The sequence below is a fragment of the Plecotus auritus genome (genome assembly GCF_963455305.1).
Source record: "Plecotus auritus genome assembly, chromosome: 6".
Lineage (NCBI taxonomy): Eukaryota > Metazoa > Chordata > Mammalia > Chiroptera > Vespertilionidae > Plecotus > Plecotus auritus.
Window position 1 is genome coordinate 143,278,004 of NC_137773.1, and position 26,982 is coordinate 143,304,985.

At 55.3% G+C, this 26,982-nt stretch overlaps 1 protein-coding gene and 1 pseudogene across 2 annotated transcripts in view; one reads left to right on the forward strand and one right to left on the reverse strand.

Moving 5' to 3' along the window:
- Positions 1–8,400, reverse strand: part of PLXND1 (plexin D1) — a gene marked incomplete at its 5' end in the record, with an annotated part of 51,625 nt that extends 43,225 nt beyond the window's left edge. Inside the window, one exon of the mRNA XM_080675578.1 lies at positions 7,081–8,400. Within this exon, the coding sequence (XP_080531704.1) occupies positions 7,081–8,400 (1,320 nt within the window). The remainder of the gene's footprint in view (positions 1–7,080) is intronic.
- A 16,974-nt stretch (positions 8,401–25,374) lies between these two features.
- LOC308251932 (translationally-controlled tumor protein-like) lies at positions 25,375–25,893 on the forward strand (annotated as a pseudogene). The gene has a single exon. The product of its transcript is annotated as a translationally-controlled tumor protein-like (transcript).
- The last annotated feature ends 1,089 nt before the right edge of the window (positions 25,894–26,982 follow it).

Below are 26,982 nucleotides of genomic sequence, written 5' to 3' on the forward strand. Positions count from 1 at the left end.
CACCTTCTTCCAGGAAGCCTTCCCTGACTTCCTCAGATGAGGCTGGTCAGTGTGTGGCTTTGGCATGTCTTTTGTCATGCTCTCCTTCCTGACCATCTGGGGGTTCCTGGAGAGTAGGGACAGGGTCTGATTCACCCTTTTAGGGGGCTGCCATGTAACAAAGCTGAGCCTCCCCGCCCCCCATACTGCCACACTTCAGAGCACCCTCCACCAGGAGGACAGACAAGTAGGAGATGTTGCCCAGGAGGTGCTGGGCTGTGATAGGTGAACGTAGCTGCAGTCCTGGGGAACAGGGGCCCCACACCCGGGGTGGGGTGGGGGGCCTGACCCCTTCTTGGGACCATGCTGGGTACTGGGGCTTGGCAGTTCCACAGGCCCCACTAGAAAGCTCTCACTACTCCCAGAGCAGCCCCAGGGGGAGCAGAACTTCCCTGGGTCTCAGTTTCTCCACCTTTAAAATGGACCCACTCACCCCTTCCCACTGTGACGTCAGGGTCCTTGGCGCACACACACCTTTGGCCAGTGTTTTCAGAGGACCCAGAGATTAAAGGAGATGAACACAGACTCTGCGGCCAGGCACCGGCTCCACCTCTCACCCACGGTGTGGCCTCAGCCAAGTCACTGTTCCCCCTTTTTGTAGACTGGGGATAACAATTCATTCTGCTTTGGAGCGGGGGTGGGTATTAAAGATATACTACACGTAAAGTGCTTTGCAGAGTGCCCCACACAGAATAAGTTCCTAAGAAACAGCAATAGGAATGATAATGATGCTGATGGGAGCAGTTCTGGTGACGGAGTGAGGGCTTCCTTGCCACCCCATGTCCCAACTCAGAGCAGGAAACGGAGGTCCAGAAAGGGGAAGGGGCCCCTCATTCCCAGGGGCCCAGGCCCTCGTGCTCCTTCCATACACACCACCTCTTCCTCCCTGCAGCAACCAGAACTTGGAACCAGCCTATTTCCTTAATCTCCATGAGGACCAGCAGCTGTGGACGGGCAAAATGAACTCGTGTCGAGGCTGTTCTGCAGGGACTGACACCGACGCACACAGGGCCTCCGCCAAACGCCTTCTTCCCTCGGCTGAACCCTCTTTACCGACGGGGAAATCCAGGGTCCAGCACTCACCCACCTCTCTGGGCCTGCCTGGGTACATGGCAGGTCTTACTGTGGTCATGGCCAGGGCCATGACAGATCCTCCAGCCACCTCCTAGCAAACGCCAGACAGTGAGGGGCTGCCCGCAGGGAAGCCCAGTGCCCAGCACAGTCTGTACCGGGTCGGGCTGGGTCAGTGTTGGAAGGGGTGTGTCAAGTCATCGTTCAAATTGACCACGTCCCTCATTCACACACCCAAAGGCCAGGGGCACTCTCCTTCCAGAATCTAGGCAATCCTATTTCCAGAGCTGAAGGCAACCAGGTGTCCGCCTGCCTCCCTCACTTCCGCAGGAGGCCCCATCAGCTATAGTCCCCAACTTATGGCCCGGCCTCTACCGATGCCCCAGCCGACCGCACCCCACTCTGGATCTGAGTCACTGTAGCATCAGTCCTAGCTCCATCCGGAGTCTGCGTGGAGGTGCTATCACAGAAGGGGGTTTTGTACGAAGGGCAACACCCAGATCTCCATGGGGGGCGGGGGGAGGGGTGTAATTGTACAACTTGCCACAGAGCTCACAACTAACAGCAGCCATCACCCAGCTGCAGTCAGCAGTCACACTGCTGATCAGCTGTGTGACCCTGGGCCTCAGTTTCCCCATGTGTAAACTGGGGATAACAACACTTCCTGCCTTGGGGGCGGGGGGGGGGGGGATGTGAGATCAAAGGCATTGGTCCCTGCTCAGAACTCAGAGCTCAGCCCCAGAGAGCCGAGAGGGCGCCTACCCTCTGCACACCCCTCAGAAGCTCAGCATCTAACCCCACCAACCATCTGGCTCAGTCTTCCCATCTCAATCTATGCCCACCTGCCTGAGCTCGCTGGGACCCCCACAGCTCTAGACCCGCCCTTGCCTCACCCTTCTGTCTTGCCCATGCCTGCTCACCTTTAGGGCCTGTGTGATCCTAAAGCATCCTCCCTCCTCTGAGCACAACCTGCCCAGTTGGCTGTTCCACACACCGAGCACACTTTCCTCTGATGTATGCTTTTCCTCTGCCTGCCAATTTTGGGCACTGCACGTGAGATTTGCCCACATCCTCAGAAGAAGACACTGGACACTGGCCGGTTTTACAATGAGAAAGCATGAGACCCAGAGGTCACACAGCATACAGGGAGGAGAACAGAACTCAAGATCAGCTTTACCCTCACCTACTTGGGAATCCAAATGGATGACTTTCCCAGCGTGGGGAGGGATATTAGCAGTCTTCTGGCCCAAGCCCTGTCTATCTCTCTAGGTTAGAAGGTCATCCTGGCCAACCCCACGGGAACCCCTTCTCCTAAGTCCTACCAAATGTCTCTGCGTATACCCTTGGCCACGGGGAACTCACTCCCAGCCCCGTTCCAATTCCATATATAAAGCCCATCTTGGGAGCTGTCTCCCTCCACCTCCACCCAGCATTTCAACCCCTAAATTGGTTCAGAAAAACGCCTTCTTGACAATGAGCACCCACCCACCACATGCCAGTTTAAAACCGCCTGAGGGTTTTTTTTCCACCTTTACTATAAAAAGACACCTTGAAAATGCAGCACTGACATTTCCCTGTCAGTTTTCTTTTTGATTTAAAAACACAAATACTCTGGTCATTCAAAGGTGACAGTGAGCTCAGTGGTTGAGCATCCACCTATGAACCAGGAGGTCACAGTTTGATTCTTGGTCAGGGCACATGCTGGGTTGCAGGCTCGACTAGTGTGGGGCGTGCAGGAGGCAGCCGATCAATGATTCAATTTCATCCTTGATGTTTCATCTCTCTCTCCCTCTCCCTTCCTCTCTGAAATCAATAAAAAATATTTTTTTTAAATATATTTTATTGATTTATTACAGAGAGGAACGGAGAGGGATAGAGAGTTAGAAACATCGATGAGAGAGAAACATCGATCAGCTGCCTCCTGCACACCTCCTACTGGGGATGTGCCCGCAACCAAGGTACATGCCCTTGACCGGAATCGAACCCGGGACCCTTCAGTCCGCAGGCCGATGCTCTATCCACTGAGCCAAACCGGTTTCGGCAATAAAAAATATTTTTTAAAAGACTTAGCCTGCCCGTGCCTTGCTGGGTGACCCTGTACCTCAGTTTCCCCCCTTGATAGCTGTGGCAACTTCCCAAACTTGCTTTCACCTCAAACATGAGGTGATGGAAGGAATCCACGCTATACGCAAGGAAGGCTAATTTCCTCACTCCCACTTTATCAAAACAGCCCAACAGCCCCAAATATGCCAAAAACAATCAGAGATAAAGCTGGGGCCTCTGAGGTTCCCTGCCTCCCACCTCACACCTCAGTACCTCCTCCCTTCATTGTCTTAAAGGTGGAGAGCAGAGGAAAAAGCCTGCCCAAAATTACCCTGACTGAGGCTGTGGGGTTGAGAGACCCCAAAAACAACTGTGGGCCCTGGCAAGGTGGCTCAGTTGGTTGGAGCATCGTCCGGTAGGCCAAGAGGTTGCAGGTTTGATTCCCCGTCAGGGCACATACCTACGTTTCAGGCAACCCTGGTCTCTCCCTTCCTCCCTCTCTCTAAAAATCAATAAAAAGTGAAGGGGGGGGCGGGGAAAGTGGGAGACATCTGTAAACTGTCAACAATAAAAAAATTAAAAAATATACATATCAATAAAAACATATCCTCTGGTGAGGATTAAAACAAAACAAAACAAAACCAAAAAAAACCCCACAACTGCAGGAAGCCGAGTTTCCAGAGGCCTGGCCAAGCCTCCTCCCTTGCCTGGAGGTCAGATGTCCTTGGAGAACAGATGGAAGAACAAGGTGCTGTCCCCTAGCCCAACTTCCATCTGATGTCGGGCCAGACTGGGCAGCTTCCTTCCCCTCCATCCTGTCGGTCCCCACCTCTGGGGCTACATCCTGGAGGCCAAATCCGTCCCAAGCCCACTGCTTCCTTCTATGGCCCCAATGGCCCATCACATCCCCAAGAACAAGGCCTGGCCCACTACCTGCACTGCTGCGCGCAGGGCCCACCACAGCAAGGGTTTGAGGAATATTTGCGAACGAGTGAGTGAATCTCCTGCCTGGGAGATGGCACCAGCCTCCCAACTACTCTCTCCCTGTCTCTCCTCTTGCCTTCTCACCAATCACCCAGGGACTTTCCAAAATAATTATGTTAAAAATAATCATAGTAAGCACTGGCCGGGGAGCTTAGTTAGTTACAGCATCGTCCCGATATGCCAAGGTTGCTGGTTTGATCCCCAGTCAAGGCACATATAAGACTCAACCAATGAATGCATAAATAAGTGGAACAACAAATCAATGTTTCTCTCCTCTCTCCCTCTCATCAATAAACAAAAAACATATGTAAAATAAAAATATTTCATTAATAAAAGATTTTAAAAATAAAATAAAAATAATCATAGTAATTGCAAGGACATGTGCCAGCCACTCTACTAAGAGCTTCCCAAGTATTATCTCATGGAATTCCCACCATGGTCCTGCGAGGTAGGTACTTTTATCACCATTCCCATTCCTCAGAGGAAGACATGCAGATGCTCATTCAAGTCATATCACTCCTCTGGCTAAAACCCTTCATGGCTCCCGATGTCCCCGGGATACAGTCCCAATTCCATCATACGGCCAACCTGCACCCTGCAGGCCCCACCCGCCTCCCCACTCGGTTCAGTTGCTAGCCCATTTGCTATATCCTTCCTCCAGGTAGGTGTTTGCAAAGGCTGTCCCCTCAGCCTGGACCCTTCCCTCCCCTCCTGCTCATCCCCCTCTGCTTTGATATCACTCCCCCAAGAAGCCTTGATGCCCCTCTCCTGCTCCCTCATCCCTCCGGCTGTAAGAGCCTGCCACATGTCAGTCCTCTGCTCGCCTGCATGATCCATAAGAGCAGAAACTGAGTCACCATTGTCCCCCAGTGCACAGGGCTGGGCACCCAGTAGAGGTTTAGAAATGTTTACTGAGGCTTCTAGAGGTGGGAGGGGGTGGAGTCGTCTCTGCTGCAAGAAGAAGCCAAAATAGGTCACTCTTTGCTGTTCAGGATCAAGCCCAGACTTATGCTAATACTGTCCCCTGGGGTAATAATAATAACAGCATACCTCTACCAGGTGCTTATTATGTGCCAGATAAGTGCTTACATTAATTAGTTCATTTAGTCCTTAGAGATTTGGTTTTATCATTCCCACTTTACAGATGAGGAAGGTTAAGTCCTTTGCCAACGTCACATAGCTGGGAAGTGGCAGAGTAGGGATTGAACCCAGCATGCGAAGTCCAGATTCTTAACCTATAACTGAGGAGCTGGCAACAGCCTGGAGCAAGAATAATAACCACCCTCCCCACCCCCACCCCGGGGCCTTGATTTTACACATCCGGAAGAACCTGCCCAGTGGCACTGGCCTGTGCCTATAGCTGGGTATGGGGAAAGGGAGTGGGATGGGGAGGACACAAGGAGAGTGACTGAGGGCTGAGAATCTGCCTCACCTTGGGGTCAGGAGGAGGCCCTTGGCCACTCTGTCCCTGGGGCTGTGTCCTTGTAGAGGCCCTGCCCCCTAAAAAGAAGGAAGCCCCAGCCCCCTCCAGCAGAATGAGTCATTGCACGAGGCCAGGCTGAAAATAATGGACCTTAGGAACTGAGAAGGCTCCTGCCAGAGGGGGAGGAGGAGACTAGAGGCCCAAGGGCACAGACTCACCAGGGCCTGGATGGACACACCGGGCCTGGAAAGGTTGAGGAAGGCCTGGGTCCCCCAACAGGGTCTTCCTTCCATAGAGTAGGGTCGACTCCCCACTCACTCCTAGCCCTGAGACCTCCTTAAATAAAACTCACCCCAAACACAGCCCATGGGGTATGTAGCTCTGGGAAGAGAAATGGTGGATGTCTCAACCACAGCGCTGGGCGGCCAGCCCTCATCTGGTTGGCCCCTGCTCCCTGGGACAGTCTGCCCTGCTCACCCACTGTGACCTTTATTTTCAGGGCAGCCAGCCAGCCGGGTGGTGGGCAGTCGTGGGAGCCTGACTGTAAGAGAAGGAATCTGAGTTTTCTGTAAGCCCCAGTGTTGGGCACACCCACGAATAATTAAGCTCATGAGATTCTTGCCGCAGCCTGAGGACCACAGAGGAGGAATGGGGCAGGGCAATCGGGGGCCTGGCCCCAAGGAGGGCTCTGTAACCACCAGAAGTCTGAGTTTGGCATTTGCGGAAGGAGAAACGGAGGCTTCCTAGGGCAGTGGCAAAGCCTGGGGTTCAAATGGATTCCCCAGACTCTGACACAGATGCAGAGTGTGGAAAAGGTGAGGGGTTCCACTTCCCAGGGCCCCCTAAAGAAGTGACCCCTGGCTGGTGCGCTTACTTGAAGAGAACTGCACAAAGTTCCCTCCGGCACCCTTAGGTCACGTCCCCACAACTTCAACACACACACTGATCCCCGAACCTGGCCCCCCTGTTACTCCCCAACCCAGCCCCAGACACTTGGGTCCCCTTCCCACCAGCTGGTGTGTCCTCACACCTGGCCACTCCTCATTCCCTCCTGAGCCTCAGGGCCAGTCCTGCCCCCTGCATACCCTCCTGACTCTGGCACCTCCCCACCAAGCCCTTTGGTCAGACACACACTCGCTGTGTGCTCACCGCCTATGACCCACCTCCAGGCGCACACCTGAGCTATATATACACCGTTAGCTCTCTTCAGCACGTACCTATCCACAACCTGAACCCCTCCCACACACCTAGGAATGCGCACCTGTAAGCCAGCACTCAATTGAATGACCTCACACGCACACCTGGGCCATATTCGCGCTAGTTGTCCCCATCTCAGCTGACACCTGCACCCTCGAGAGTACACCTAAGTCCCCGCAAATGCACCTGTGGGTCCAGAGTACACACTTGTGTCTCCGTACGCTCACACCAGTGACCGCAAAGCGCGCAACCCGCCTAGTTACCGGCCCGCTCTTCCTCGGCGACCTGAGCTGGGTCCCCCGCACCGCCATTCCTGGACTTACCTGGATGTTGCGCTTGCGCTCGCAGGCTGGCCCGGTGCCCTGCACCACGCTGTCGAGCACCGCCACTACGTCGGGTGCAGGCTCTACGAAGCAGGCGGTGCGCGCGGCGCGGATGGCAGCTTGCACGTCGGCGAAGCTGAAGGCGCAGAGCGCGGCAGGAGCTGCACGGGGCGCGGGGGCCCCGTGGGGCCGCTCGAAGACCGCAAAGAGCAGCTCGCGTGCGGGAAAGACCGACACCAGGCGGCTGTATTGGTCGCCGCGGCCCGCGCCGCCCGCGCACTGCAAGCCCAGCTGGATGTAGGACTCGGTGAGCTTCTTGGCGTCGCCGCCAGCGCCCCGAGGCAGGCAGATGCGCGCCAGTAGGCTCCGCGCCTGGCTCTCCTTGTCGCCCGCACGCGCCTCGCTGGTGAGTGCCAGGTACGCGTAGGACGGGGCGCCCGGCGGCGGGTCCGGCGGGTGCAGGAAGGCACGCACGAAGCCCAGCTTGTGCTGCTCCTTGGCCCCCTGCTTGATCTTGAGAATGTTGTCGTCGGAAGGGTTGAGGTCGAAGGTGAAGAGCTTGGCCAGGTCGCCGCGCGCATCCAGGGAACGGATGGCAATCTCAGGCGTGTTCTCAAAGCGGTGGTCCTCCAGGCTGCGGTTGCGCGGGAAGAAGGCGCTGCCGTAGCCGGTGTACGTGGCGCCCACGAGCAGGCGGCTGCCCCCCGAGCCGGCGGCGGGCGGCAGCACCAGCCCGACGGTGGACGCGTTCGGGTGGTTGGCCGCCACGTTCAGCATGCTGGGGAACACCGTGACGGGCTCGGCGGGCGGCGCGGCGGGCGGGAAGTGCACGGCCACAGCCGAGATGTTGCCCCGGCGCCGCAGCTGACAGAAGCCCTGGTAGATGGAACCGCACACGACCACCAGGCCCTGGCCGGGGTCCAGTTGCAGAATCTTGTTGTAGTTGTCGGTGAGACGCCGCGGGTGCTCACAAGAGGCCTGCGGCAGCTGCGGGGCGTGACACAGCGGGCTGTCGGCCACGGGACCCACGGCCGCCTCGGCCTCCAGGCTCAGGTTGGCACTGGACAGCTGGTAGAGGCGGTTGACGGCCGCCAGGTACACCGTCCCAGCCGCGCCGTCCAGGGCGAAGTTGTTGGTGGGCGTGGGCGAGGGGAAGCGGCGCTGGATCTCCAGGGCGCCGGCCCGCGCCGCCCCCAGCAGCAGCAGCAGCAGCGGCAGCGGGCACGGCAGCGGGGCCCGGAATGGCGGGCGCGGCGGCCAGGGGCTGGTCGCGGCGGCCCGGGCGCTATGGGGTGCGCCGCCCGCGGCGCGACGAGCCATCCGGGCGTGCGCGGGCTGCGCGGCACGGCGAGTGCATGGGGTGCGGCGCGGCCGGGAGCCGGGAGCCCGGAGGAGGCAGGAGGCGGGGGGCGGGCCCGGGCCGCGAGGCGCTTCCTGCCCGCGCCAGCCGCCCCCGGCCCCGGCGCCCCGGCCGGGCTCAGCGGCGCAGAGCAAGCCGGGGGCGGGGCGGGGGCGGCTCCGTTGCAGACACGCCCTCGCGCCGCGCCCCGCCCGGCCGCGCCCCGCCCTCGAACCCCTTCCCGCCCCCCGCCCACCTTCCCGAGCGCCCAGGCGGGCTCTCCGGGCTGCCCCTTGGCCCCGCCCCGCCCTCTGGCTGCTCGGCCCTGGCTTGGCTGTCGGTGGGTCCGGCCGCCCCGCGCCCTCCAGGACCCTCCTGCGGGCGCGGCGTCCACGGCCCAAGGCTCCCTTTCCCGGCGTCGCCTCCGCCTCCGTCGCTTATTCTTCTTTCCTTCCTTCCTCCTGGCTGCTCGGGCCGTCTCGCTCGGGCTGGTTTTTTGCTTTCTTTCCTCTCTTTCTCCACCCCCCTGTCTCTCAATATCTCCCTGTCTCTGTCTCTGTTTAAGCCCCCTCCATGTATGTTGTCTCTCTTTCCTTTTCTGTTTTTCTGTCCTTCGCTCCCTCTCCCTCTCTCCGTCGCTCCCTCCGCTCCCTCCCCCTGGAACTCGCGGTCTCTCATCCCTCAGACCTCCCTCTTCTCCATCTCTGTCTGCCCCCTTCTCTCCCTCTCTGCCTTCTTGGTCCACAGCCCTCCCTTCTTCCCATCTCGAAGTCTCCGCCTTTTTACCCTCTTTCATAGGGCACTGTCCAGGCCGGGGCACCTCCAGGGCCAGCTGGGCAGGGGCACCACTCCCTTAGTCCCCAAGATCTGTCCCCCAAACCCCGGCCCCATAAAAGGGGTTTTATAAGTGGTGGGACATAGGGACAGAACTCAAGGGTCAGACTCATCAATCAGGAAAATGGAGAGGAACTATTTCAGCATGTGCCAGGTTGTGGGGCAGTCTGGTCTGCACTGGCCACACCCATGAGGCCTTGGTCCTGAGTGAGTGGCCCCCAGAGGCCTCCTGTGGAGACCCAGCCCTGTGGGCTGCTGCTTTCCTGCCCACTGCAGTTCACCAGGAGGCACTCCCCCTTTGTGGGGGACTCTAGAAGGACCTAAAATCCTCCGATTTAGTGGGAGGTCAGCCACGTGAGCTGGCACGGGGCCACTTCTCCTTTCACCTGGAAGGAATGGGTAGACACTGAGGTGGGAGGCAGGCAGCCACGATTCCAAGGTCACAGAGCCCGTGTCAAGAGCCTCTATGGCACCTGGCAAGGGTGGGTGCTCAAACAGGGCTCGTCTAGAGCTTTCCATGAATTGATTCGCTTCCTCCTCCTCACAGCTGCCCTCTGAAGCTGGCACTCTTACAATCCCACTTTACAGATGCAGCACCCGAAGCCCCAGAGAGAAGGGACTGGCCGGAGGCACAGCTCATAAGGAGCAGAATTGCAATGTTTGAAAGCCAACATCTGCTGGCTTTGAAACCACCCCAATCCACCCCCAGTCCCAGGCCAGCTCTGGCCTCTCAGAACTAGAAGAGGGGCTCCTATCAGACCCCTGGCTGCCACGTGGTTCCCTGTGGCCCTTGCTCGAAGGGTGGCCTGGCCTCAGCTGACTTGTTCTCACCACGCCAGGAAGGAAGGACAGGGGATTTCTCCGTCCCCCCAGGGTAGGCAGGAAAAGCCGGGCCTACAGCAGCCCCCTGCTTCCTTAGCCCAACACCCTGGCCTTCCTGCTTCCTGCCGTCAGTGTTTGCCCACCACCCCTGCCTTTTCCAATCCCCGCTTTCCCCTCCCCCACCCCCAGGTCCTGCCACTGCTTTGAGAGCTGGGAGTGTTCAGCTGTAAGAAATGAGAGGCTCTGCCTCTGGCACCATCCTCCTGGGCTCAAGGCCACTCAGGAGACGGCCAGGTAGGACCCATGTCCCCACCTCCAGGACTCATGTTGTACAACCGGTGGAAGCCCACTGGCGAGCCCAGCAGGGGTGCAGGAGGCTGCCTGCCCCAATACACCTCACCCCACTCCCTCCTCTGTGTCCTCCCCCATCAGTCCATCTGTCTGTCTCCCTTCAGCCTTATCTTTCTCTGGCCTTCCCACCCCATCTCTATTTATGTCTTTTTGCTCCACCCGTTTTTTTCTCTCTTTGTCTCTCCCCAACCCCCTCTCTTTTCACTCTGTCTTTTGTGTGTATCTCTCTATCTCTCTGTGTGTCTGTCTCTCTCTTTCTGTCTCCCTCCCTATCCCCCACTCCTCTCTCCTTCTTTCGCCCCCTCCTAGCTTCTTTCCTGTCTCCAGCTCATCTTGCTGAATCCTGCAGCTCCCCCCACTGAGCCCTGAGGATAATGCTCTGTGTCCTCGAAGCTCAGCCTGGCACACAGTGAAAGATGGTTCTGGGCACACAGAACTACCTGCCAAGCTGAGCTCTAGGACTGGAGCCACCCTGGCTGGGGGAATGCAGGGCCAGTTTAGACTGCAAAGAGCTCAGCCAGGGTCCAAGTGTCCTGGCATAAGCTGGAAGTCGAAGTACAGTATGGCCTAGGTCAGTGGTCAGCAAACTCATTAGTCAGCAGAGCCAAATACCAACAGTACAAGGATTGAAATTTCTTTGAGAGCCAAATTTTTTAAACTTAAACTTCTTCTAACCACTTCTTCAAAATAGACTCACCCAAGCCGTGGTATTTTGTGGAAGAGCCACACTCAAGGGCCCAAAGAGCCGCATGTGGCTCGTGAGCCGCGGTTTGCCGACCTGGTCTAGGACAAGGCTCTTGAGCCTCAGTTTCCTCATCTGCAAAATAAGGACAATCATAACAGCACACTGGCCCCTGGGAGACTGTGAGATGTGAAGAATATAACGTTTCAGAAAGCACAGTGCCAGGCGCATCACAGGCACTGGGCAAATGCCAATTGCTCTCCCCTTGCATTGAGCAATGGTGCACCAGGGCCATGAGTCCCATGGTAGCTAGTGGAGTCCAGTACTGCCCTGAACAACCTCCTGCCATCCTCACAGTCAGCTGACAAATCGGATCATTGAACCCATTTCAGAGATGGAGAAACTGAGGGACATTAGCAAGGTGAGGGTTTAAACTCAGATCTATCTCCAGATCCTGTGCTTTCTTCTCTCTGCCCATTAGCTGGGAGCTTCTCCAGGTTAGAATGGGTCATGGTGGCAGCTACCCCACACCCCTGGGTGGGCAGAGGGGGTGCTGATAACTCTTGGCCGAAGGAAGGAAGATGCAGTGGGGTGTCTTCTCAGAAAAGGTTTAAGAGGAAACCAATGAGAGATGGAGGGTACCCAGGAGGGGAGGTTAGGTGGCATCCAGCATTAACTAACGCTGAATTAACTAACTCAGATTAACCAACCCTGGATTAACTACTAGCTAACCTTGACTCACACTGTGATTCAGGCCATTTTCAGTTTTTGTTCAAGCCTTCTGATTATATCAAGGAGAAGGTCTCTGTTGGAGCTAATGTATCTTTAATGCCTCTAACATTTGTCATTGTCCAGTTTTAATAGAAGGTCTCAAGCTCATTGGTGTTGACACCAGCATTCTAGAAGTCACTGGTAGAGCCTTGTTTTCCTTATAATATTTGCAGTTATTTTCTGATTTTGGCAAGTGATACTGGTTTTCCAGGTACAATAATGATGTAAAGTTTGCTTAATAAATGCAATTACTGAAGTTTTTAAAATGTGAGTTAATTTTTTAAAAATATGTTTTTATTGATTTGAGAGAGTGAGAGAGAGGTAGGGAGAGGGAAAGAAAGAAACATCAATCTGCTGCCTCCTGCTGGGGATTGAGCCCACAACCTGGCCATGTGTCCTGCCCAGAATTGAACGAACGACCCTTAGTGCATGGGACAGCACTCAACCAACTGAGCCACACCAGCCAGGCAAAAAAAATGTGAGTTAATTTAAAGATAAATGTGAAGTAGGTCATAACCCAGGTGTAGAAACGCCTGGAAGTTGGGAAACGTTGACCCAGTGTAGTGCCTTTGTAGGTGAGGACATGGTGGCTCAGAGGGGCAGGTCCTTGCCTGGGCACTGCGGGCCAGTGGTCAGTCTGGCCCTGAGAAGACAGGCCTGGGCCTTTCCCCCTGCCTGGCGGGGGCTCCCCACCCTGCCCTGTCCATCCGTGGCTCCCTGCTGCCCAGGGCAGAGCTGTGAGGAGAAGGAGGAAATGTTTTTCTTCTACAATTGGAAAAAATAACAGTGGGGCCAGGCTGTGCTGGGAGCAGGGGGCTCCTGCTGTTGGGCCTGGGCTCAGAGAATGCTTTTCCTGCAGGAAACGCTCCTGATACCTCCTGATACGCTGACTGCTCTGAGCACTGCCTTGGTGACAGGAAGGTGGTAGAAACAGAATCGTCTGGGACAGCTCAGCACCCCGCTCCTGGGCCTCAACAGAGAGAGGGAGAGGGAGAGGGAGAGGGAGAGGGAGGGGGGCGGGGGAGGGGGAGGGCCAGGAGCGGAGGCTTCTTCAGGGCTTTACCCCTATTGTTTCTCCCTGGGAGCGGCCTGAGAGGTGGGGTTTGTCAGCCATTTTACAGATGGGGACATTGAGGCTCAGGGAGGTGCCAAGGTTTGCCTGTGGGGGCACAGCTCACTGGCCTCCAGACCCTGCTCTTGACCACGGCATCTCTCTACCCCTTGCCTGGGAGTTGAGACCTGAGTTCCCACAGCGCTGCCCCTAGCCACCTGTGTGGCCTTGGTGACCCCACCTCTCTTTGAGCCTCAGTTTCCTTATCTGGAAAAAGGGGAGTATAATCCACCTTACAAGGCTGCTGTGAGGATGGAAAAACATACACATGTCATATGGCCCAGCATATCAGAAAGTGTGGCATCCATGGTCTTTCCAGCTCTGAAACTCTGTGGCATCCACGGTCTTTCCAGCTCTGAAACCCCCAGGCTCCTCACATCGATCATCTGTACCCCACTCAGGAGAGCCCCCAGACCCAGATAATGACATCACCCTCACGGCAGCTGCCACTGAGGCCAGTTGTCAGTGCCGAGCCAATTAAGGCCGCAGATGCATAAGATCACCTGTTTAATTAACCCTCCACCGGGTCTCCCTCCTCTCTTCTCAGAAACATGGACACCAAGGTTCAGAGAGGCCTAGAGGCCTGAACGAGGTCACACAGCAAATAGGTGGCCCAAAGGGACTCCTGCTCCCTCTCTAGTCCACCTTGCCCCTTCATATCAGATCTCCTGTCATTACCACCACATTCCACTGAGTGGCCCCGGAGGAGCTGGGGGGACCCTCAAGTGGTTGCACTGACAGGAGACCCAGCACCCATCACGCTAATGCGTTTAAATGACAGACTGTGGTGCTGCTGGCGTGGCTGTGTTGGCATTTCCCCACTGCAGATGCCACAGGAAACTAGGAGGTTTCCCCACCTTTGGAGTTCTGGAGTGTTCTCTGCCCTGCCTCTGTTGGATGCCCCCCAGGGGTGAGGAGGGGGGAGTGGCCTTTTAGGCCTGGTTCACAGCTCAGGAGGTGTGGCCTGCTCTCGCCTGAGGAGGCAAGTCCCTGGTCATTTCTCTCTGTCTTTGTCTCCCCGAAGGCTGGAGGAAATGGTTCTCATTCCTGCGTGAGAGCTGCCCTCTCGACTCTGGGCACATCCTTGCCCTCTGCAGTGGGGAACCAGACCCCCGTGCACCCATCCCGGGCGCCTGGCCTGCCAAGCCCCGTGTGGCCCCTTTGTGCTCTGTGAGTTGGATAATGGGAGGCATTCTCAGACGTGCAGTCATGGGTCTGGGCCCCGGGAAAGGACCCCAGCAGCTCCACACTGAGGCCTCTGTCCAGCAGCCTACGCCCCGGGGGTCCCCACCCACATTCCCAGGCTGCCGCCATCTCCGGGGGACAACACCAGGGCGGGCTGGGGGGCAGGCGACCCGTGAGCAGACAGTAGGTGCTCCATGAATGCGTCCCTGACGATGGAAGCCACAGGGAGGCAGGAAAGCCCAGAGTTGAGGAGGATGGGGAGTCATGTGGGGTGAGCACCCACTGTACCCTGGATGCTCCCCAGCCAAAACCTTGCAAAAGCCTCCACTCTATGTCCCAGTAAACTTCTGAGGACATTTCCCCCACTTCTGATGCTCCCTGGGAGGCCGTGCGGGGATGGAACCATTCCTGGAAGCATCAGAGCTGTTGACGGACAGGCAGCTGTGGGCAGAAAGCCAGGCCTTCCAGCTGCTTCTAGCCCTCACCACGTGGCTGGCTGGGACACTGCCAGGTCTGAGAGGTGAAAAGGCTTTCCTGCAAGGGAGTGAGTGCCCGTCGCTGGAGGTATGCAAGCAGGAGGCCCCAAAGAGGGAGATGGCCTGAAACGGAATCAATTCTGAGATTTCCCCAACTCTGGCTGAGCACCTGCTCTGTGCTGAGCACACACGTGAACTGGGTCAGTCTTCACCACTCCAGGACAAGGCATCTGAGACACTCTGTCTCATTCAGTCACACACAGGGCACATGGGGGAGGCTGGCATGGATGAGCAGGGCCTGGTCTTACTTGTCCTGTGGCCTACACACGGCCCTAAAGATAACCCAGCATCCAGAGATGGTTCCTCTCTTGTTTTCTTGGGCAACTTGTATGCATCCCTCAAGACCCAGACCAAATGTCACCTCCTCTGGAAAGTCTCTCCTAGTGAACTTCTAGGCATTCCTCAAAGCCCAGGCTAAAGGGCTCTTCTCCTAAGAAGTCTTCTTTGAGCCCTGAAGCAGGATTAGAAGCTCCTTCCATGAAACTGCTTACCACACGTATGAGGGTGTATGTATGGGTGGGACACATAGTCACTACCAATAAATGTTGGGATGGATGGATGTATCACCACCCAGGATATCTGCCAAGCAGACAGCATGGTCATGTTGGCTGCCAGAGACCTCCTTCCTTGGACAATGCCAGACAACTCTGCCAAAGCTGCCTTCTTGACCCCCATTTGTCCATGGAGCTGCACTGACCGCCCACCTTCACAAGGCCAGGCCACATCAGGCAACCCTACTCTGTTTTGGCTTGGGAGACCCACTGACTCTCAAGGTGACCCCTCACACTTGATTCTTGGTGCAGTTCTGAGGGTCCTTCCCACTCCAGGAAAAACCTTGGGCAGAATAAAACACTAGAATGGAGTCCCTCCTTCCTTCCTTCCTTCCTTCCTTCCTTCCTTCCTTCCTTCCTTCCTTCCTTCCTTCCTTCCTTCTTTCCTCTCTTCCTCAATAACCATTGACCAACCACCTACTATGTGCCAGGAACTGGGGATGTTATGGGGACTCTACTGACATAGTCCCTGTCCTCAGCCCAGTCTCATGGGGGAGACAGTCTTTAATCAAATAACTCAAATAATTCCATAACTGCAAAGGGCCACCAGTTCTATGAAGGGGTGATGCCAGGTGATTTGAGGAGAGTTTCTCATAGGGGAACTTGAGCCCATCTTGTTGTCATCCCTCAAGGACTTCCCCAAGGCAGTGAGGGTGGGGCCAGGGAGAGCGTAGGACACCGAAAATGGCTTTCAGAGGGAAGGTACAGGATCACAATGGACTGAGGGGGGACAGGCAGGTGATGACTAGGGCCTGACAGGTGGCGGCAAAGGCAGAGCAGGAAGAAGACCGGCCAGAGGGCTATTTAGGAAGTGGGCTCACCAGGCCTGGGGTGATGGATGTGGGGTGGGGGTGAAGAGAGGGAGGCTCCAGGTGGGGAGTTCCCAGGTCTTGGGCTTTACCAACCTAGGGGGCCTCTTTCTGAGTCAGAGAGTACTGGGGTTGGGGGATCCAGAGCTCGTTTTGTAGGTGTTAAGTTCGAGGGGTCCCCACGGTCACTGGTTGCAGACTCCACCACAAAGCCTCCACACAGACTCTCCCCTGTTTGCACACTCTTAGAGGGTGGAGCCTACCCCAGGCCCAGGCTCTGAAGGAGGAGGGCCTTCTCACAGAGGCAGGGCCCAGCCGCATGGTCCAGCTCCCAGCAGCCAGAAAGAGGCATCGGGGCCCCATGGAGCTGCCCTGGTAATAAGTTTCTCCCAAAACACCAGCCTGCAGGTCCCTGTCTGGGGTGGTTCCCAGCGTGTGTGCGTGAGCGGCAGGGTCGGGGAGGTGGGAAGATGAGCATGGATGTGAGACGTGCCTGTAAGTAGGGGTGTGAATGTGTGTTTGTGTGCATGGAGGGCATGTCAGGGTCATGTGTACACAGATGGGGATCCAGGTACATGTGGGGGATGAGTGTACAAGCAAGTCTGCAGGTACAACAGGCTGATGTGAGAAGTTGTACACAAAGGCTGCCATGGACCAACAGTCTGCCATGGGTTCATGCTGGGATTCGGGCCATTAGAGGCCATCAAGACCTTCTCTGCCAAGGCCATTGGTCCTGGTCCTGCTGGCCCCAGGGCTGATAGAGGGTTTCCCCATGAAATCCCATGACTTGCATGATCAACCTTCAATAGCACGATCTCTGCTTTGTAGGGTGCAGCCTGGCCTTGGATAGCCAGCTTCTGACCTTGGATGGTCTGGCACTTAACCTTGGGCAGCCCAGCCTGCAAGTAATTACTCAGCCTAGCCAAAAGTCCCCTCTGTTGAGGAACTTGGAACCAGTTCTTTAGGGACTTTCGGGTGACGCCATCTCTCGTCTTACTCAAGAGCAGCCTTCACTGACCACAGGATGAACTGCAGTCCTTTGCTTGTACTTCTCAGGCTCGCCCACACTTAGTTAAAATCTGAGATCCAAAGGCCCAGCATGCAGAGTAAGTCCCACTACAACCCTGAACTTCCCCTCCCTGCCCTGTCCCCCTGGTTATGTCTCCAGGACTCGGCTCTGGCCTCTCTTCTTCTTTTATTCCCCCCATCTTTAAAATTTTTTTTATTTGATTTGAGAGAAGGAGGGAGGAATGGAGGAAGGGAGGGAGGGAAGAAGGGAAGGAGGGAGGGAGGGCGGGGTTTGTTGTCCACTTATTTATACATTCATTGGTTGCTTCTTGTATGTGCCCTGTCTGGGGATCAAACCCACAACCCTGGTGTATCAGGACAGCACTGTAACCAGCTGAGCTACCCAACCAGGGTTTATGGCCTCTCTTCTTACAGGCAGCCTTCCCAGACCTCCCAGGTTGGGTAAGACCCCCTCCTCTGGACTCCCATGGCACCCCATACTGCCACCATCAGAGCACCCATCAGGTGGCTATGTGTCTGTTGCTCTGGCTCCCTAAACAGCCAGAAGGTATCTCCGGAGCTGGGTCTTGCTGGGCCATTAGAGGCCATCAAGACCTTCTCTGTCAAGGCGATTGGTCCTGGTCCTGCACACCCTCCCTGCACAGTCCTCTGTGCACACTAGCTGTATTATTTGGTTAAAGTCCACACCACCAGGCAGAAGGTTGGACTCAAAGCAGGCTCACAAGAGTGAATGAATGAATGAATGAATGAATGAATGAATGGGAGAGGAGATGAATGAATGTTCTCCATTGTTTTCTTGGCCGGTACCCACTCTATACAGTGCCAGGGCAGCCTTGACCCTCTCCCCTGCCCAACCCGTTGAGGCTGTCCTCACCTTCCAGGGAAGGTCAACATCCCTGCCCTGGTCTGGGGAGGGTTTGTGTGTCTAAAATACAGGTTTTCCTAGGAGGCCGTGGCTTGGCTGTGTTGAAATTTACAGGGCCACCATGCCAGCCTCCCCTCTATTCCCTCAGCTAGGGCCAGGGCAGGGGAGGGGCACTTCGGGGCCCGGTGCAGCAAGGGAGGCTGTGGGGCCAGAAGGATTCCAGTTCACATCCTGCTTCACTACCTCCCAACTGTGGAACCTTGGACAGAGCCCTTCTCTCTCCCAGCCTGTTTCCCAGCTGCACCTCTCCAACTCACCGAAGCCTCGTCACTCCTGGCAGAAGGTCAAGACCTATAAGACCTGAGGTAGAAAATACTTTTGGAATAAAAGCAGCTAATGTTTATCGAGGCTGCCCAGGAACTTCTGAGAGCTTCGCATGGACCCTCTTCCTCACAGCAACCACCTAAGAGGGAGGTTTATTGTACCCATTTTACAGATGGGGGAAGCGAGGCATAACCAAGTTAAGTGACTTGTCCAAAGTCACAGAGCAAATGACAGGCACATCTTGGACTCATCCTCGGGCCCCCACTGCAATGTGCTCAAGGCAGAACCTGGGAGGCACCTGGATGCCCTGTCCCTTTTTCTCACCTGTCTAGAAGTCACCCCCTAGACTCCCCCCTCGGTTTGAGAGTACCGTATAGGTCTGAGCCCCACCCTTCTTACCTGGACGTGTCCTCCTGCTCCCTCTCTTGCTCTCCTCCTGCCCCTTCTGAATCATTTTTCCTTGAAGTAGCCTGAGGGATATTTTCAAATTGCAAATATGTTCATGCTATTTTTTTCCAACTTGAAACCCTACAAAAACTCCTGGGATAAAGCCATGTCCCTTTTTCCTCATCCACAATCTCTGTGTGGCCATGGCCACACTCCAGGTATGCATGCACTCCTGCTGGTCCCACCACCCAGCTGGCTGTCCCTCTTGCTTCCCAGCTCAGCTCTGTGGTCAGACTCCCTTGCACCCTCCCTGCACAGTCCTCTGTGCACACTAGCTGTATTATTTGGTTAATGCCCACAGATGCCTTGAGAGCAGGTCCCCCTTTCTCCTTGTCACTGCTGCCGCCCCAGGGCCAAACCCAGGAGGTGTTCCTACCTCCCTAAATGAGCAACCAGTGCATTCTCAGGCGGGTTTGATGTCCAACAGAACACAGACTTGGGAAGTCAGTGGTGAATGCACAGGCCTGGGGGAGGCATGCTGGTGGAGACTTTGAGCAGCTGTCTAGGGAGGTAGCCCCCCAGCATCTGCCCAGCATCTGCCCAGCATCCAGGGGAAGCTATTTCCAGCTCCTGGAAACAGGAAGTGAATCATGGCCTGAGAAGACAGGCCGGACGCTTGGCACCTCGGGTGCGATTGATGAGTGCCTGGACGGAAGGGCCCAGCCTCAGACCAGGGAAGCAGGAAGGAGGCCTGGAGGAAGAGGATAGGAGGGGAGATCTCCCCAGCAAAACAGGCAGCCCTGTGGGGCCCCAGAGGAAGGCGATGAGGTCAGCACAGATTCAGCCACCCAGCCCATTATCCGGCCACACCTGGGCCTGGCCAGGAGGGCAGGAGTGGCCACATTGGCACTCATCCTGGGCCCCTCCAAGCTGGGCCTGCACTTAGCTTATGTATTCTCCACATGAGCAGAGGGTCTATCTGAACCGTTTTACAGAAGGCTGAAAAGAAGCAGGGGCTTGCCAAGGCCATGTCGGCCTAGGGCAGCACAGGATTTGAACCCAGCTCTGTGTGACTGTGCAAATCTCTCAGGTGGCACAGGAGATGCAGGGGATGCCACGCTGCCCCCAGGGCAGCCACCAAGAAAGTCTGGGGCAGGTGTCTGAGGCTCTGGCTGAAACAGGCAAGGGCTCTAGTCCTAATTCAGGCTCTATCTGAAAACAGGGCTAATGTGGTGCCCCTCCCCTAGCCTCAATGTCCCGGAACCCGCTCAAGGGGTGTGGCGGGCCAGGCCAGGTCAAAGCCTGGGGTCTGAGGAAGCTGGGGCTTCCTGGGCAGGAAGCCAGGGGACCACTTCCTTCCTGCATCACAGCCTGGGGCTCCAGGAAACCCATGGATGGTGTGGGCTGAGTGGTGGGGGCACTACCCTGGCACCTCCATTCCAAACAAGGGGCTGTGCTGGCCCACTGTGGGCAGGTCTGTCAGAGGAGGGAGAACTGGGTTACTTTCACTTCTTCTACTGGACCCAGTTCACCCCATCCCTGCCCTCCATTCTCACTTCCCCCTTGGTACTCATGGGCAGCGTTGTCTTGAAGGGAACCAAGAGCTTTCATGGCCCGAGCTCCAGCCCCAGTCCTGGGCTTGGACAGGCCGTGCAGCTGCAGATGGGCCCTGAGGCCTAAGGCCCAGCCTCCCCGGTGTGCATCCTGGGTCACAAGGTCAAGGAGAGGCAGAATTGGGCAGCATGCACCCCCAATGCCTTGCCTTGCTAGGTTATGGCTTTTAGTTGGGGGCGGGTGGAATGAAGTTTTCCTTTCTTTGTCTCTGAATTTTCTGTTTCCACAAAGAATGTGTATTGTTCATGTTAAACATAAACATGGGACAAAAGCCATCGCGGGTTGAGGGAAGGCGGGTTCTGGTGGAGTTTTGCAGGGAATCAGAGGTCAAAGGGAATCCGCTTGCAGCTGCAGCTGCACCTGCGGGGGGAGTGGTGGGGCCCGAGGGGCTTGGATGGAGACACCCAGACGGCCGTCCAGATGGGAGATGGGGGCGCAGAGCAGCCAGCTACCTGTTGGAGGTCGTCCACTCAAGAAGAGCGGCCCACCCCAGCCTCTTCCCTCCACCACACCTTCTATGGCTGGACTCACCTGGGTGCTCTGCAGGCTCCCCTTTGGAAGCGTCGGTGGAACCCCAGCTCTACAACTACTGGGCAAGTCACAGCCCTACTCCGTGCCTCAGTTTCTCCCACTTGTTGTGGAGCATTAACTTGGGGCAGAGCCAGGCACACAACAAGCGCTGTGTAAACCTGAGGGGTGCTGGGCTTCATTCCATGCACTTGCGTAGGGGTGGGTGAGATACCCCGAGTGAGTGGTACTGACGGCAGGCCAGCCCTCCTATTCAGTACCTCGCCAGAAGGGTGCAGGTGTTTTCCCAGGAGGTGCCTCCCTCTGCTTCCTCCACCCCTATTCCTGTCCCTCTCTCCTCAGCGGCCCTCAAGGCCACCAAGTGGGTCCTGGGCCTGGGGAGCCTAAGTCAGAGCCCTGGCCCTCTGGACCCCCTCATGCCTACCCAATGCTGGTTCCCCCGTGATTGGCAAGGGGACAAAAGGTTAAGTGAGGAGCCTCAGAAAAGGCTCTTAAATGTTGCAGCCGCAGAGTGATTTACAGCAGGTTTGAGTACCCCCCTGCCTATAATTCACTTCCATTTGCAGGACCCTTGGCCCCCTCGCAGAGGATGCTGGGAGAAGGCAAAGGGGGGTGGTCGTACTAATTTTAGCTTTAGTAGCCCAGTGGCTAGAGGTGATTTATGGGTCCAGGGCTCTGCTTTTGCCTCCATCCACTGTACCCTTCCAGCCAAGAGACCCTGCCACCTCAGCACCAATCCCAGCTCCTGCCCTTGCTAAGCTGGTTAGAACACCTGCAGGAGACCTTGTGCTGGGGCCACTCAAGTTAATTCGCCAGGGGGGCTCTTAGCCCCATTTTACAAATAAGGAAACAAGCTGAGAGAACTCGCCGCCCAAAATCACACAGCCTTGGGCGCTGTCCCATCCGCACCCGCTCTGTGCCTATACCTGCTGCACCCCCCCACCCCCTGGACCTCCCATCTGAACCTGATTCTCCCCTTTTGCTTTCCCCGCGCCCCCCCCCCCCCCCCCGCCAGATCAAGACCCTTGAGCAATCAGTGAGGACCATGGTGCAGGGACTGCGTCCCCGTTTCCATGCTCTACTCAGCTGGTATCCACTGAGGGCCATCTTTGGGCCCTGTGCTGAGCTCAGAGTCTCATGCAGAGGAGACGACCCTACACCAACACAACCAGCCCACAGTGGAAGGTCGATTATAACTTAATAAGAGCAGGAAGGTGCTGCTGACACCAGTTCAGTCCTGGTGGGGGTGATCAGGGAGGGCTTCCTGGAGGAGGTGTTGCTTCAAGGAGGCACTGGAGCTACCAATGGGGCCAGGTGTGGGGTGGGAGGGGGACAGCACATACAATGATTCACAGGCAGAAAGGAGCACATGAGGTCTTTTCCTAATGTTTGCCCTGCCTAGACCACTTCCCCCTCCCACTCCACCTCCTACCCAGTCCCCCCCTGACCTCCCCCGCCCACACTCATCCTCTCCTGGCAGCTCCTCGGAATACCAACACCGGAAAGCAAAGTGGGAATCCAGCCCCGCAGCTCTCAGATGAGGAGAAACTGCTAGGAAGGAAAAAAAATTATTTCATTGTTTCTGCTCCCAGATCCTTCCTGGAAAACAAAAACAAAATCAAACCCCAGCTGGAAAGGCTTTATCTGGCAAAGTTCTCAAGGAGGGGGCTTGAATTGTGGGCCAGTCAGGAACCCCAGCGAGGTGGAGCAGGGAGACCTGTCTCCCTCAGCCACGGAGGGGGCAAGCACCTCCACGCACCTCCACGCAGGCAGCTGCGGGTGCTGGCGCTCTTCCCTAATAGAGTCACTTACTCCCCAAGCAGCTGAGCAGGTAGAGCAGCGCCCCTCAGAGAGCTGAGGGCCTGGTCACACAGCAGAGCAAGGATTTGTATCTGAGTCTTTCTGACCCCAGAACCCGCTAGCTTGCCCACTTCACAGGGCTCTCGAAACAAATAATGAGGAAATGTTGGTGAGGTCACCTCCTCCACATTCAGCTGTCTCTGCTCACGCCTCCAGGGACAGGGAGCTCACTCCTCAAAGTCCATTTTCACAGATTTTACCCTGTCCGGAATGTCCACTGCTGCCCCCACCCTTGGCTTGGTTCCCAATTTCCGACAGGAACACCAGGAGGCTCTGAAGTGACAGGAACAGGACTGGAGGGGCAGTCCCATGGGCCACTTCAGAATGGGAACAAGAATGGGGCGGTCACAGGAGGGAAGGTAAAATCTGGCCCGTCTAGCACTATGGTCCCTTGGAGACCTACTCCCCCAGGCCTCTCACAACTTTGTGGGGAGCGTCACCCCCTCAAGGTGCCAGGCCAGTGAGGTGCTTTCCATCGGCCTACAGTCCTCTCAGGTGGTTAGAATTAGGCCCATTTTACGGATGGGGAAGCTGAAGCCCAAGCACTCCGCTGGGGCTTCAGAAGCAGGAGGAGGCCCCCAGGGCAGGCCCCGCAGACCCAGGGGCCGGTGCCTCCTCCTTCCCACTCTCCCCAGGGTTGACCTGAACAGCCCCTGGCCGGGATTTTCCCAGAGCTGAGGCCAGGAGCACAGGTCCCGAGTGTTTGTTCAGGCCAGGCTGGGGCTCCGGGCAGGCGAGGCGGAAACGGCCACAAGATGTTTGTCCAAGAGGGGGTCAGGCTCCACAGCCAGGAGGAAGGAGGAAGGGCCGGAGGAGCAGAAGGCCCGAGTCAGCACCCTTTGTGGCCTGGATTCTGGCCCCCAGGCCTCTCCTTCCTCACCCACAGGGGCAAGCTGCATACAATAGGCACTTAGTAGATAAGGAATCAGGCTGGAAGCAAGGAGAAGCTGGCACCTCCTTCAGCCCAACCCTCATGCCCCTCATGTTCTCCTCCCTCTCCAGCCACATCCATTCTTCCCTCCTTTGGGAAACCTGCTGCTCCACCTCTCAAACATAACAAGAGTCTGATCCCTATCCCCACCGACCCTACCACCCAGGTCCAGCTACCGGCCTCCAGCCTATGGCAGTAGTCTCCTCACCATTCTCCCCATCACTCCCTGCAGACTGTTCTGGGCTTTGGCATCAGAGGGATCCTATTAACATGCAAACCACATCTCCTCTCTTCTAGCTCAACACTCACGAAGGCGCCCACCTCCCTGATAGCTAAAGCCATCTGTTATGAGCGAAACTGTACCCCCCGACACACACACCAAAAATATATGTTGAAGTACCTCAGAATGTGACAGTATTTGGAGACAGGGTCTCTGAAGAGGTGATGACGTTAACATGAGGGCATATGGATGCGCCCTCGTCTAATAGGGCTAGTGTCCTTATAAGGAGAGACGTGTTCAGACACGGGAAAGACCATGTGAGGACACAGCAAGAAGGTGGCTATCTCCAGACCAAAGAGAGACCTCAGAAGAAACCAAACCTGCTGACACCTTGATTTTGGACTTCGGGACTCCAGAACTGTGAGGAAAGAAATTTCTGTGGTTAAACCGGTGGTTCTTTGTTATGGCAGCTCAAGCAGACTAAGCACCATCTGACCCATGACCTCACCAACCTTCCTCTCTTCCCTTTTCTCTCTGCTCTGGGTGTTGCTCCCTGATTTAGTCCATAAAGTCTCTTGAGACGACTCCACACCCACCGAAGGAGCTGACATTTAAAAGACTCACAACACCAAGTGTTGGCAAGGATGTGGAGCCATGGGAGCTCTCATACACTGCTGGGGGGAGGGTGCAGTATTTGTGTGTGTGAAATGCTGTAGCCACTCTGGAAGACCATTTGGTGGTTTCTTTTAAAAGTCAAGTGTAGACTTATGCAACCCAGCAATCCTACCCCTAGGTATTGAAATAAAATGAAAACACACAACCACACAAAAACCTGTACACAAATGTTTAGGCCGATTAATAGTTGCCCTAAACTGGAAACAACCCAATGTCCCACAGCTAGTGAATAGATAAATAAATAAAGGTACATACAGTCATACAATGGGGTAATAAAAAATGGACTACTAATATACAAAGCAACATGGCCCTAGCTGGCTTGGCTCAGTGGATAGAGCGTTGGCCTGCAGACCAAAGGGTCCTTGGTTTGATTCCAGTCAAGGGCAGGTACCTAGGTTGCAGGCTCCTCCCTGGCCCAGGCCCTACTCAGGTGTGTGCAGGAGGCAACCAATCGATGTGTTTCTCTCACATTGATGTTTCTCTGTCTTTCCCTCTCTCTTCCACTCCCCTTAAAAATCAATGGAGGTGAGGATTAACAACAAAAAAAAAATCCAAAAGTATGGATCTCAAAGTCAGAATCTAAAGTCTTCATACTGTAGAGAAAAATCTGATCAGTGATGGTTAGGGGCTGGGATTGGGGTCAGGGATTGACTGGGAAAGGGCACCAGGAACTTCTTGGAGCTGGGAATGTTCTCCCTTGTTCTGAGAACTGGTTACAGGGTACAAACGTGTATAAACTCATCAGAGCTTCTCCGCCCTCCCCGCTTCCCACCCCCAAAACACGCACACAGCGCCGCTCCGGCGGCAGGGCACTCGCTCTGAGCTCCTGCTAAGGCAGTGCCACCCGTTTCCTTCCAGCCGCCATCCATCATGATCATCTACCAGGACCTCACCAGCCATGATGAGATGTTCTCTGATATCTACAAGACCCGGGAGATCGCAGACAGGGCTGTGCCTGGAGGAAGAGGGAAGATGGTCAGTAGGACAGAGGGTAACAGTGATGAATGGCTGATTGGTGGAAATGCCTCCAATCAGCTGAAGGCCCTGAGGGCCAAGGTACCCGAAAACACAGTCATCACTGGCGTGGATATTGTTGTCACAAACCATCATTTGCAGGGAACCAGAAGAAGCCTACAAGAAGTGCATCAAAGATGACATGAAATCAATCAAAGGGAAACGTGAAGAGCAGAGACCAGAAAGAGTAAAGCCTTTTATGACAGGGGCTGCAGAACAGATCAAGCACATCCTTGCCAATTCCAAAAACTACCAGTTCTTTACTGTGAAAACATGAATCCAGATGGCCGGGTGGCTCTGCTGGGCTACCGTGAGGATGGTATGACCCCATATATGGTTTTCTTTAAGAAGGGTGTAGAAGTGGAAACATGTTAACAAGTTTGGCAGTTTGGACCCATCACCTGTCATCATAACTGGCTGCTGCTTTTCATCCACACACCAGGACCAGGACACATGGGACTGATGATGGTATCGTGAGCTCTTCATTTATTGTGACCTTGATTTATTTGGAGTGGAGGCATTGTTCTTAAGAAAAAACATGTCCTGTAGGTTGTCTCAAAATACAATGCATTTAAACTCATTTGAGAGAATGCCTCTTAGTTTAATGCTTCTTAGCCTGGAGACGCTAGAGCAGGGGTGGGCAAACATTTTGACTCGAGGGCCACAATGGGTTCTTAAACTGGACTGGAGGGCCGGAACAAAAGCATGGATGGAGTGTTTGTGTGAACTAATATAAATTCAAAGTAAAGGAGCGGAGGGGAGAGCAAGAGAACCCTCCGCTCTTTCGGCTCCGCGGGCCGGATAGAACAGCCGAACGGGCCGGATCCGGCCCGCGGGCCGTAGTTTGCCCACGGCTGTGCTAGAGCCTGGTTGTGGACCACTATTATAAAGCATGCAGACTGTCTGCAATGGAAACTACTTCTGAGACTGGGGAGAAAAAACAAAAACAAAACCCAAAACAAGAATCAAAAGTCTTAATTCTGAGTTGAAGCAAAGGGAAAAGACCATGCTCACAGCAGCCAACATTGGACGTGGGTTCCTTAGACATTTTGTCACCTACAAACAGAAGTAGTTAACTGGAAGAGATTACCAAAAGAATAAAAAGGGACTAATACAGCCGGAAGCAAAGCATTGTCTGAGCTTATTTATCATGTCAAGTTAGAACCAAGTTCTATAGAAATCTAGGTCTCCTGGAATTGTGTTGCAAGCTCTTGTCAGATTTCATGAAATGAGGTTGGCAAATTTTGTATGACTTCAAGGTGGTTACGTTTTCAAATGGGAAAAGTCAGCAGCTTACAGGATAGGAGCTCTAACTTGGTGTTCAGCTTTATCGGGACGTTGGGACGATCGCTTGTTTTTAGATGGCTCTGGTGCTGCAAGAGCAGAGATGAGTGACAGACCTATGTGGCCTAAAATCAATGTGTGGACCTCTGAAAAGACAAACAAACAAATGCATCATAGTTC